The 12,858-nt window shown below is 43.1% G+C and overlaps 1 protein-coding gene across 2 annotated transcripts in view; it reads right to left on the reverse strand.

Annotated features, from left to right (window-relative positions):
* Positions 1–389: 389 nt before the first annotated feature.
* The window catches only part of GPR50 (G protein-coupled receptor 50), a 43,329-nt gene continuing 30,860 nt past the window's right edge, over positions 390–12,858 (reverse strand). For both annotated transcript variants that reach the window (XM_054215214.1, XM_054215213.1), the window contains exon 2: positions 390–4,895. In XM_054215214.1, coding sequence (XP_054071189.1) covers positions 4,027–4,895 — 869 coding nt within the window. In that variant the 3' untranslated portion in view covers positions 390–4,026. The remainder of the gene's footprint in view (positions 4,896–12,858) is intronic.

Below are 12,858 nucleotides of genomic sequence, written 5' to 3' on the forward strand. Positions count from 1 at the left end.
ACACACAGTGATTAGACCAATGGCAGCACAGAGAAAGTTTCTTCCCTCATGGGGAAGGCTGTAGTGCATCAGGCAGATGGGTCACGGGCAGGTGGAAGAAAAACATGTGAATTCAAGGAAATGTCTCAGACGCACTGGGTCATTCTCTTCCAAGTCTGAGCTGAGCAGCTGAGGTATGCCTGAATTCAATTATATTTGTCAATTCAATATGCTTGCTGGGAGTCAACAAAACCCAAGCTGTTGTTCCAAATATTTATTAAAAAATAAACGCAAGTGGAAAAAAAAAATCAATAAGCAGGCCAATGGCATATTTATTACAGTTTTAACAGGTAAGGAGAACGAATCTACTTTATGAATAAAAATAACAATAGGGAAGTATGCTGAAGGATTCTTAATCAAATGATGAAATGGAAACAGCATATGCAATATATATTTATATATAAATTTATTGTTTACATTCTTCTTAAATAGATTAAACAACATTCATTAGCAACATCCAAAAGTATTTCTTAGTGGCAAGAGATTCCCCTTCCTTCACAGCAATACCACCTCTCCATAAGTTTATGTCCACTGTGATAATTTTGGAGTTTGGGGCTAGAATACGTATTCAACACCACCAGGTCAAATCCAGAGCAAGTGATCTAAAACCAGTTTATAGGAGATCTCAATGTTATTTCTGTGACTTAAGGCCAGGTATGCAACAGGCAGAACTGGCAGAGCATGATTTAAGCTGCGGGATCTCCTTGAAAGCTCAAATTCGGATTAAAGATAAATTCCCATAGGGAAATTCTGACACTGCTCAGGATTCTGAGTTTAAGACACACTTCCCTTTTTTTGTAAACAAATGTTAACAAAATAAACTCTCTGTACCCTGTTAACCATTCCTTAACATAAAAATAAGGAGCTGCTTGTGTGGTCTTAAAATAAGCCAGTATAAAAATCTATCCTAAGAACTGTCTCTGTATCAAAGTGCTAGCAAATGGCACAGTGTTTTCTGCTTGGAGCCACGTTCCCTGCTTTTCACATTTCATATTGCAGACCTCAGCTCCAGCAGGACTGAGGTCAGGACTCCAACCATGGTGGCTGAATCATCCCAGCTCCAGGCTCACTCTTGGGCAGCCCTCACTTACACATGGACACCCAAAGCATTTCTGAATGGGTCATGCTAGGACAAGCTCTCTGTGTTGTTAGATGGATGGTGCCCATCGCAGACCCATCGCCATGCTGCGGGGCAGTGGCAGGGTCTCCACGTGCAGGGAACTGCTCAGGAACCACCCCAGCACAGCAGGCATTTAGCCTGGCTCCTGCAAAGACCTGGGCAGGAGTCGGGCTCAGACCCCTACAGCAGAAGACGAGCAGATCCCCCCATCACTTTGCATAGTTTGGTTCAGCAGGAACTCTCTGCGAGACCTGGGGAGATGCTCTATCATGCTCCTGCTGCCCCCCTTCCCACCAGGTGCTAGCAGAGACTCCCATGCTTGCCTGTTAGGGACCTCTTTGGCTTACTTTGTTTGGTTCAAATGCTCACTGGCTGCTACTTTGGAGCCTGAATAAGAAATAGTGCAAATACAAGCTTAAAGAAAAAAAAATACCACTTTAACTGAATGTTCAGTGAAGGCAAGAAGACAAGGATCCATAAGATGAAACCCCATTTGTGGGGTATATTTGGCAAACCTGTACAAGATTCTTCATGATTGCCTTAAAGGAGTATATTTGGCTTGGTGCTAGATGCTTAAAATTATTTGCTAATGTGATTCTAACTAACACCGTTGTTGCTAATTGCAAACAACTTTGAAGACTAGTCACAGAACACATGACATCTCCTTGGTGCGATGGGACAAACACTTCCTGCAGTTATGGATTCCTTGGTGCTTTTCTTATCCAAGTTTGACTCAAAATGATTTTGTTTGCATGGAATGGCGTGAATTCATCCAGATTGGTTTTGCTGGAAGGCAAACGGACGACATTATTTCTGAGGGTCAAGATACCTTTATTTGGCCATGATTGGGCAGAAGAGGAGGCCAAAACAGAACACAGTTTGATTCCTATTATGGGAGGCTGTCTGTGGTGCATTTTAAAACAATAATAATCTGAAGTGGCTGAGATGTTCGAGTTTGAAACTTTGTGAAGTGCTAGGGTGCCCTATAAAAAGAGAGACCCCCCTTACACTGCAGCAACCTTCACCACGTGGCAGCACGCATGCTGCAGTCCTCACAGAAGCAATGCACCATGCAATGTTTCTTGACCCACATCATAAAGGGGCTTAATTTCTCTCAACTCCTTTTCCCCCCCAAAAATCAGCAGAGGGGACATTCAGCAATAAGTTTGCCTTCAGCAAGCAATGAACAAATGGCTTGTGAACTTCACTAAGGATTAGGCACTTAGTCTGCTCAGGGTTTTTGTAAATCCTACGTACCTCCATCTCTAGGCACCCACATGCTATTATTGCAAAGTCTGGTTCTCAGTGTTTCAGGGCTCAGCCCTGGGAACTAGTCCTGCTTTGACTATGATCAAAGAGAGAAGACTGCACTCTCTGATCAGGAGCAGGGCTGACTGCTGTCCTCATTAGACCCACGGGGCTCAGAGCTGCTCCTCTCCATCACACAGCTCCCACCATGCCTCTCAGTACACCAGCATCAAGCCAGGTTTGCTAGCTTGAGGACAGAGTTGCACTGGGGGAGTTTTACCCGTGATTTTATGGGACTGTTTCAAAGCAGGATCCACACATTTAAAACCATAAGGAGATGAATTCACCATGAAGCTAAGGAAAAAAAACAAGTCATATTTACAGACAGCTGCCGTCACCCCCCTTACACTCCATTAAAGAAACAGCCTTATCTGTGTCCATGTGCTTGCTTCTAATGTGATAGCCCTTCCCAGCACTTCAGGACATTGTTTCCAATGACAAAGATAACAGAGTTTGGGCTTTAACTGAGAACTGATGCGTGAATGTGTTTAAGTAGCTTTCCTCTCCCGGCTCCATGAATTAATTACAGCTTTGTACATGAATAAAATGGAAAAAAATTATCTGCTTTTTTTTTTTCTCCCCCATCATATTCATGTTATGTGGTGAGCAAAAGGAGAGATGTTTGGAACAAACACTTCCTTCCCCTTCTCCCTTTGTCTGCAAGTGTAAATATTACTGGAACTTGAAAACCGGCATCTGCATTAAACAGATGGGACTCCGCTATGTTTATCTTTTTTATGATGTTCATGTAGCAGGGACTTCTGAAAGATGTTTGGCATGAATGCTGGCCATGACAGGAAACTGCCTAAATTAGAATCAGGCTCCAAGTATCTTCCTGCAATTAGATTATGTCACATGTTATACTCTTACTCGTGGCCTGGGAAGGATAGTGCAAGGGTACTTAATGTCTGTAGATATTGAATTAAAATGAGTACATCAGACACTCACTAGGTCTGGCTTTTGCTTGCCTCACATCTAGCCCAGACTAGCTTCTAAACCTTAAGAGAAAAGAAAAAGGAAAACAAACGTACGCAACAGTGGAAGTCATCATGCCCATATGTACGCCTGCTGGCTAATACTGTTACCTAACTGAAAAGGTAAAAAGTCATGCAGTTCACATGTTGTTTGCTATAGTTTGGATTATGTTAATGCTAAAAAATATTATTCACAGGGAGGGGAGAAAGGTTGGTTTGTAATACACGGCAATTTTGCCAGCTCTTGAAGGTTGCATTTCAATCATAACTGCATTTCTCTGTGCGCTCTGAACGCTTCCCTTTTCAAGGGTATTGGCATGCTTATGGCAAAAGCAACCAAACCAATTAATTAGGCACATGGTGAAAGTTAAAAAGAAAACAGAACAAAGACAAAAGTCAGTCATTTCCATTCTGAAAATCCTTATTCAAAGCCTCGATGTCACAGCGATAAGCTAAGCATGAAAGGTAGCAGACTCCTTCCTTGCATGAGGGGCCCAGCGACACCAGCTGTGAAATGTACACATAGAAAGCCTCTTCTATATTATATATACAACTGTAATCCAGAATAAATAGTACTCTTCTGAATCATAAGTGTATTTCAGCTTGGTTGTTGTTGTTTGTCACGGCTGGAGATGGCTTGCTTTTCATCCCTTCTGTCCCACCCTTGGACACATCAATGAACAGCAGCCTGGGAGTCCGGAGTGTCAGCAGTATCCTTTTGTACTCCTTCCGGAAATTCTGGTTAAGAAGCCCATAGATCACAGCATTGAGGCAGCTGTTAAAATAGGCCATAAAATAGCTCAGGACAAAAAGCCATTCTGGAATGTGTGGCTGCACTTTTGAAGGGTTAATTGAAACAGCAAGGCCAATAAAGTTTAACGGTCCCCAGCAAACAGCAAAAAGGACAAAAACCACAAACATAGTCAAGAAATTCCGGATGTCAGCTGCCCTGAGCTTCTGCTTGCAGTCTTGTCTCACCCGGTGTTTGACTTGAATTACCAAAATCCAGATCCGTAGGTAGCAAAACGTCACGATGGACAGTGGGACAATGAAGTGAACCACCACCACTGTGATGGTGTATGAGGTACTCACCGTCTGGGCAAAGGTACAGGAGTAAATCCGGGGGTCATACTGCAAGGAGCCAACAAAGAAGTTTGGCACAATTGCCACCACTGTGAGTATCCAGGTCAGGCAGAGATAGCAGCAGGTGTTCTTCAAGTTGAAGAGCTTATCGTACCGAAGGCTGTGGCAGATGTAGCAGTAGCGGTTGATTGCGATCGCCGTGATGTTGAAAATGGACCCGATGACACTTAAGCCCATCAGGAAGCCACTTATCTGGCAGTGAACGTTTCCCATGGTCCATCCATTATGGAAAATGGCACTCAAGATCAGAGGGTATGGATAAACTGCAACTACAAGGTCTGCGACAGACAAACTGACAACAAAGATGTTGCCTACAAAAAAACCAGAAGAGATGGTGAGAGGTTAGTGTAGGTCCAGATAGACAACTTGCAACTTACAATTCCTCTTTAGGCCTAACTCTTCTCACGGCCTTCACTCTACCCTCCATTTGGAATTTGAAACCCTAGAAAATAAGACTTTGCTCTACTAGTGACAGCAATGGAGAGTAACTAGGCACGATTAACCTGCATATTCCTTCTTAAGAGATTTCTAAACTGGAAGTATTACCCTTAACTCAGCTCTAGCTGTGAGTCAGGTCCCTGTATTCCTCCAAGCTATGTAGGAGAGAAGGATCTTGCTCTCCTTGTTAATCAGCCAGCACAGCTGTAGTGACCAGGCAGCCACCTTGCATTCACTGTCCTGCAGAGAACTTCATTCCTTTAAATACCATATAGGACACACAACTTCCTATAACATCACATAGTGGCGCTTTACATAACCTCTGTCCATCGTGGGCCAAAGAATTGGGACAGTGGTTTTCAGTGTTTTATTCATTGCACTGACGGCAGTTGCACTGGAAAGGTCTTTTTTGGTCTCTTGCACATGAATAGGTACATTTTCACCAGAATTTCTGCAGCGTTCATGCTAAGGAGCATGTGTTCTTCCAGGAGCCATGGTGCTTTTTTTGCTTATCTTATTTGGTATGTTTTTCTGTCCCTTTAATATTAAAGTTGTCCAATGCAATATGGAAGGTGAATCACTCCTACACCATCTGGGCCTGGTCAAGGAATATGATTAATAAGCTGCTGCCAGACATCTCTGCAGACTATATGCTGCAGGTTGTCCATTTATGCTCTAAAACAAAGACAGGTGAGACTCTGTGCAAATATAAAATAATTTAAGCTTTGCTGGATTGCAAATGGCACATTGCGTGGGACACCACCTGTCAAGGCCACTGTGAGGAGCAGCCTCTGATGACCCAGGCAACCAGTGACTTCCTAACAGCAGTCACTGCTCATTTTATGAGTCTGGTGTGTTTTTAGGTAGGCAAAAAGCCTTTCTGTTCAGTTTGCCAGTCAGAGTAGAAGAGTGCACTAAGAAAGGGACCTTGAGGTCTTTTGGGAACTCGTGTAACTACAGGACCAGCTATAATCTTGAAAAGGACATTTGTCAATATTCAGTTTTTTGATGACTAGACAAATTGTCATTTCAGGAGGAGCTCAACATTACAGTTAGAAGACAGCACATTAGAAAAAGTAGGGTTTTTTCCTAACTCTGCTACCTTCATGTATATCTGCAGTGGCAGGAAGGAAAATATTACTGAAGTACCAGTAATATTGTAACACCTTATGTTACAAGGTTTAACACAAATGTTTAACACATTTAAGGTGTTAACACCTCTCCCCCTATGTGTTTCGGGCAACATCCTACCCTGCTGATCACACCTACACCTTCTCTTCCAACTCCCATATCCTACTGTCTACCAGATTATATGAAAATAACACTAAAAAGAAGTCCTTTTCTGTAGCATCCATGAAAGGACTCTCTGAGATCTCAGTTCATCTGAGCCACCAGCTTCAGTATTCGGAAAATACACCTAAGGGCTGGCAGAAATCATGGCCGCATTGCCATTGCAGTTGGCTCATTGCTACGTTTGTTGCCAACAAAAACTATTGGGACAAGTCAACAGTTCATATCAGACAACAGAGTCCACTTCACGCTGACTCGAAAACAGTCCAGACTTGAGAATAGCCCACGGCAGTGCAGGGCTGAGACAGCTGACACAGAGCGTCATTTTAAAATAAATATTAGCAGAGGTCATGTGAAGTGCTGAAATCCTTTTAGAAAGAGATTTCACATATACAGGTTTACCACAGCCCACAACTTCTGTGGCTGCTATGCCTCAGTGCTGCTTTTTTGATGATTTAATATCTTACTTAGAGCTTTTTAAAATGCAGTCGCTGAACCTGGTCCCCATATAAATAACTCTATTTATGCCCACTGTCAAAGACAGAACCACCTGTGGTCAGGCTTAGCAGGCACCCTAGAGAGGGAATGCACTTTTACAGCAAAACGTTTATTCGTTCTATCAAAAATATGTCACTTCAACAAAAAGCAAAATGTGTCCCCAGCACCAGAATTGGTGTTTGTAAAGATTTTCCAAAACAATGCTCAAGACAGCAAGATAGAGAGGTATCAGCAACCCGATTTAGGCAACTCTCAGAGGATGCTGGAGACAGACTCCACTGATGGGACCACAACCCTCCTCTTCACTGGACCTATCCCACTTGGATACACATTTATATACACAGGCAGTTGGAGAGCGAACCTCTGCATTTGCTGGGGATGAAAGACAGACACATTCAACCCCCATTTCTGAATCAGGCAAAGGAGAACAAAGCTGGGTACTCCCTACTTAAGACAGCACATCAGTGGATTTAATCCAAAGCTTAGCAAAATCATAAGGAAAATTCTTAGCCTCACATCACTGCCAGCTGCTGGGACAAATGAACAGTCTCTGTCAGTCTTTCTTCACTAACTGGGATAGCTGGGAGGAAGTAAAAATATAGGGGTAAAAAAAAAATCTATAAAATTAATATTCCCAGGATGGACTAATAGCTTGGATTCAATCCAACAGCACAGTACTGCGTGTTTTATTTTGACACCACTTCATTGCATGTTGCTCCATCAGGGAGAAAATGAGACTGTTTTATCAAGACAAGAGCTAATAATCTCCTCCTTTACTTGGAGAGCAAACCTGCCATCCTGTGCTCTGTGCTTTGGCTTGCAGCCTTGGCTCTCCTATCAGCAAGAAGGGCTATTGCCCCAGCAGGGTGTCGGGTCCCTGAAAATAAGGTCAGAAAGGTTCACTTGGTACTATTTCACAGAAACAAACCCGTCTTCCATTTTATTTGGCAGTGTGGTCAACTTCATACTTTTCTTCCGGTGAGATGAACACGAAGGTCAGACCCTTGTAATAGCCGCTCACCAATCAGTCCTGAAAATCAGTGCATTTTTAACCACTGAGTACTGAAAAGAGGGGACACATTGCATGCCTCCAAACCTGCAGAACACGCCCTTCAAAGTATGGGAACTGCCTGCTGGCTAATTATTAAAATAATTTTGAGTAACTTGAGTTAAACATTGCTTCAGCCTCGCAATCCCTGGTTTACTATGAGACGACCATGTGCTGGGCCCTGTGGCCAAAGGCTCGCGTGCTTGTCCTCTGTAGGATGAGATCAGACCCTCATTCCCAAAACCATTGCAGAATGGGAAGCCATCTAATGTGTGGCTTTTAGGGAAGGTAAAAAGCAGTCTCCCGCCAATGATAATCACTACTGTATTTTTTTTACATTTTTCCACTATAAAACAAAGGAGCCCTGCCCATAAATAATACCAGCAGGACTTTATCTCAAATTTAGTTATCTGCTTCTGTAACACTATTTTCAGATGTATCTTTTTGTTGGCATGTGACTATATTTCCTTATTAGCTTTCACATTTTCCATCCTGTTTTTAACTTCTACTTAGTATAAATTGGTTCGTGTGCCACTCTGCTCTATCCCCCAGCTACAAAGGCATACATGAAGAAGCACAAATGGTGGAGAAAGGCAAGTCTGTCACAAGCATACTGGCAATACAGACTTGGCAACCTTTTCAGAGAAGCTTTAAATCTTTCTACATTATAGACGTCCAACACAAAGCTATGTATTATAAAGGTACGATACACTGTTCACTGTTTTTTTTGAAAAAAAACAACCAACCAACCACAAAACAACCTGAAGCCCAGCAGCAGAGCACATTATAAGCATGTGCGAGTAATACAAAAGGGAATTTATCCCAGAACATCTTTCTGCCCTAGTACTCCTGCCTTTGAGCTCCCTCCCTCCCATACTCCTATAATCCTGTCTCTGCTCACTCCAACAGCCTGCTCCTGTATTCCAGCAGTTCCCTGCCTCTCATTTTGCCTGGATTATCCAACAACACAAGTTATCTGGGGACTTATTGTCAAGTCCTGGTGCTAGGAGACGTGTAAAATACCACATTGAGTTCTGCAAATCAATAAACCACATACGTAAAGGTCTTCAATGGCAGGCTGCCTGAACAGCACCTGACCTGCATACAAAGGGACATCATTCTTCTATAAAGATTAACAGAGCATCGCTGTACAAATACAAGGGTCATTGGCTCTGCCTGCCTCAAGAGGCCATTGGAAATCCCTCGGTGCCCAAGCTCTGGCTGCAGAGACATAGCGTCTCCCTGCTGCTCCCACACAGCAGCTGTGGGCTGCCCTTTAGGACACATGGGCTGTTTTAGGTACCCTGAACCTAGAAGTGGGGTTAAAAGGCAGGGGGAGAAGGGGAAAAGAGGTAAAATAGTTTTCTGAAAACTGGCTATTTTTCTACATCTCGAAATGTCCAAAGCATGCACCCAAAACTCTTGTACTCTGTTTTCCATATAAAGCTCTCTTACACTCAACTTTCCTTGCTGAAATATTACAGAGCTGTTTGCCTCAGGTTAACAGAACACAGATGCTCAATGCAGCCTGAAGTTAACACTGTTATCTGTAAACCCAATGCTGAAATTGAAATGTCCTGAGCAACAGGAGTTGCACCAAAGCAAAGAGACAGTTTTGCGGATCAACTTCTGCTCGCCTGGCAGAGTCCAGCTCCAGCTGAGGAGGAAAGAGGGCTTTGCTGCCCAGGTTGCCCCTTCCTGCCAGCCACCTTGCAGGCATCTGAGTTGCTCTTGAATAGCCGGTGCTCAGCATAGCATTTTTGGGCAAAAACCCCCACATACAACAGCCTCAAGCCCAGCAGGTGAGAAGCTGACCCATGCGCATGATGGACACGAGTGCCATGGGGGCTCACTGCATGACCAGTCCCCCCACTGTCCCAACCTCTTCCCAGGAGCGAGATCAGATCCTGGTGCCTCTCCAGCTGCAGCCAGAATAACTGACAGTTGAAGAACAGCAGGTATAAAAACCTGTTGAGAAAAATGTGCTAAGATACACAATGACACAATGCTAAAAGTTTCCTGGAGTGACTGGTATGTTTGTGGTGACACCTTACTATTTACGACTTATAACAAAGCCTTAAACTTTATATTTGTCCTTTCAGGTTTTATGAAAAACTCAACAGACTCATGTCTACAAGGAGATAAACTGGAATGAAGACTCACATCAACCCCACAGAGATATAACAAGGTTCAGTAAAAAATTTAAACCATGACTGTAAAGGAAGACTCTGATGACCACTTACCATAACCTAATACTCTCTATTTAACCTTCCAAAGCTTATGCTCACTGCAAAACAGAAACAAAATGTACCGTTTGCCCCAAGCAAAAAGATAAAGTCATAAAAGCTTTATTGAGCATGCAACAGGACTCTTTATTAGCTTTGATAGCCTCCTTTTCTTGTTTGTTTTTACTTGCCACTCGTGCATTTGCTTGTATGTCACTAACCTCCAGTCTGCAGACATGAAATGTGCCCTTGGTTCTGCAAACTAAGTGGCAGTTCATAGAAAACACTTTCAGACCAATTTTCTGAGCTGAAAAAAATTTCAGACCAATTACATCATATAGCGATGTAAATTTAGACAGATAATAACACTGTGGCATCGGGGGATCCTGATCCTGCAGCCCTCACCGACAAGCATTTCTTACATCACAAATTCTAAAGATTGCTCCAGGGAAGACAGTGTCTGCCCCATCAAAGAGCATTAAAAACCATCCTTCTATAGGGACCTACAGCCCACGTCACTGCTCCATCCAAGCTCTTGGCTTCCAGGGCACAATGAACAGCGCACACGCAGCAAGAAAACGGCACATGAGAAATCCCAGATTGTTAATTGTTGTCTCTTTTTAGCATTCTGATAAGCACTGATGCATCTGACGTGCCCATACAACAGCCCAGCGTGTACTTACCTATTTTGACAACCGAAAACGTTTGGCAGGGGAGCAGAAGTGAAAATCAGAGAAACTCTCCCTGAGATCCAGGCAACAGGAAAAAAAAAATAAATAATCTGTTGTTCAATTCATTAATCCACAAATTTTAACTGAGGATTTTAATTGTGTATTTAGGGAGTCTGTTCAAAGAGATTAATAAAAAAAAAAAAGAAAGGAAAAAGCATTCAATCAGTTATCTGTTATCATTACTTCATCCGGATTCAGAGGGGGATAAAGCATGGTTTCCTGCAGTTAAACAGGCAACGCAGTTGGGCTGCCAGCTGGTGTCAAATTCTGACTGAGCTACATAAAATGATACAGAGAGTAATGAACAGACAGGAGAGGAGGTATTGCCAGCCCACAGCATCCTTAGGATGTAAGGTTAGAGAACGTGGAAGTATCCAATTTAAGGACACCATTAGGGACACCTAGACAAAAGCAAAAAGCTCCAGAATAATTTAACTTTTTCCTGGCAAAAGTCCTTTGAGACCTCTCAGCACAATAGTGAAGCCAGAGAACAGCAATCTGCTCTGGGCTACGAACCGTTACCTGGTTTACTGGCGTCGTTCCCTACGGGAAAACTGTGAGGACTTAGTGTTGTTCCCTGCCTTGTGCCAGCCCTGCATCCCTGCAAGATCAAGGCAAAGGCAGAGCAGGAGGCAGGCTGCGAAGCCAGCCCTCAGCCTCCTCCTGCACCCTTCCGTGACCAGACGTTTAGGCATCACGACCGCAAGCTTCATTAGCCATCTCATCAGTATGTTGTCACGGTTGCGTGAAAGCTGCCTTTCCCTCTGGACCTGTGAGAAAGACTTGCTTCCAGGAGGAGGAGAAAAACCTCACACTATTTACTGAAGGAGAAAGGACCAGCTCCCAAGCACTTCAATTATATTTATTTTGTTACACGCCATGTATTATTTTGTCTGATGGTTAAAGAAAGGAATTGCTTACACTGCCAGGTGGAGGACTGGATTACTGGATTTTAGACTGGCTTTTAGGTCATGACCTTTTAATTGTATTGCTGTCAAAAACATATTTGAGCCACGCCTTCAGCTGCAGTGAAGGGCAATCATTTGCTGTGTTCACACCCCAGAGATTCGTAACTCCCATTTGGCTAAAGTCAGACAGATTCAAAGTCATATCTGAGCTCAGAAGTCTATGGAAATTCACTGGAAATAAGAGACCAGCCCTGCTTGTATGATTTCATATCTTTCCTTACATCAGTTACCGTTACATTGCACACAATGCAAAGGAGGTGATGTTTCCCTTGGTCTGACGCAGACAGTATCTGGCTATTCACTCTTGACTGAATAAAAATTGGTTTAATTACCTCTTCTTCTGGACCTTTAAAAAGGGGTCGGCCCTCTTTTGGTACCAGTGCAGAGTGACTTCCCCATTCTCAGAGTTTCAGATATTTTAAAAATTAAGTTTTTAGACCATCCCAGAGAAATGCTGTTTAGAAAGCTTCCCCCTGTTAATCCACATTAATCCTAACACGTCCTGCCCAGTTTAGGCACACCCTCCCAAAAAGGTGATATGAAGACATTAGAAAGAAAGGGAAAACTATGTAAAGTTGACATTTTACCTACCTCCAAAAGCTTCCAGCTTTTTAAAAATACCATTTTCTGTTCATTTACGGGCCTTTTAATGACTTCTTCCTGTGTTTTCCTGGAAGTTCTGACCCTTCACAAGAGGGTAAACCATGATGCTGCAATTCTTCTGGATTTCTAAACTTAGCTCTTGTTAGTGTGATGTTTTCCCTGGATGCAATTATGGCAACTGGATCTGCTAGTAATGGAGGAGGAATAAGTGCTGGTCTTGATCTCTCTCTTAATACATACAAAGAAAGTGCTAAAAGGTACCCCTTCTTCTTATGTGCCCCAGACTCCTGTCATTTAACTGTTACATCCACCAAACTCACAGACTGCAGTACGGCTATGAGATGGCAAGCCAATCAACTTAAAAACTTGGATCTTCCCTGTATCACTTCCAAACGCTTGGGGTAAAGATGGGCTCGGAAACACCGTCTGCCTTCACAGCACATCCAGCAAGGCTGATGGAGAGGGAGTGTCAG

Source organism: Rissa tridactyla, chromosome 9 (genome assembly GCF_028500815.1).
Source record: "Rissa tridactyla isolate bRisTri1 chromosome 9, bRisTri1.patW.cur.20221130, whole genome shotgun sequence".
NCBI classification, from domain to species: Eukaryota; Metazoa; Chordata; class Aves; order Charadriiformes; family Laridae; genus Rissa; species Rissa tridactyla.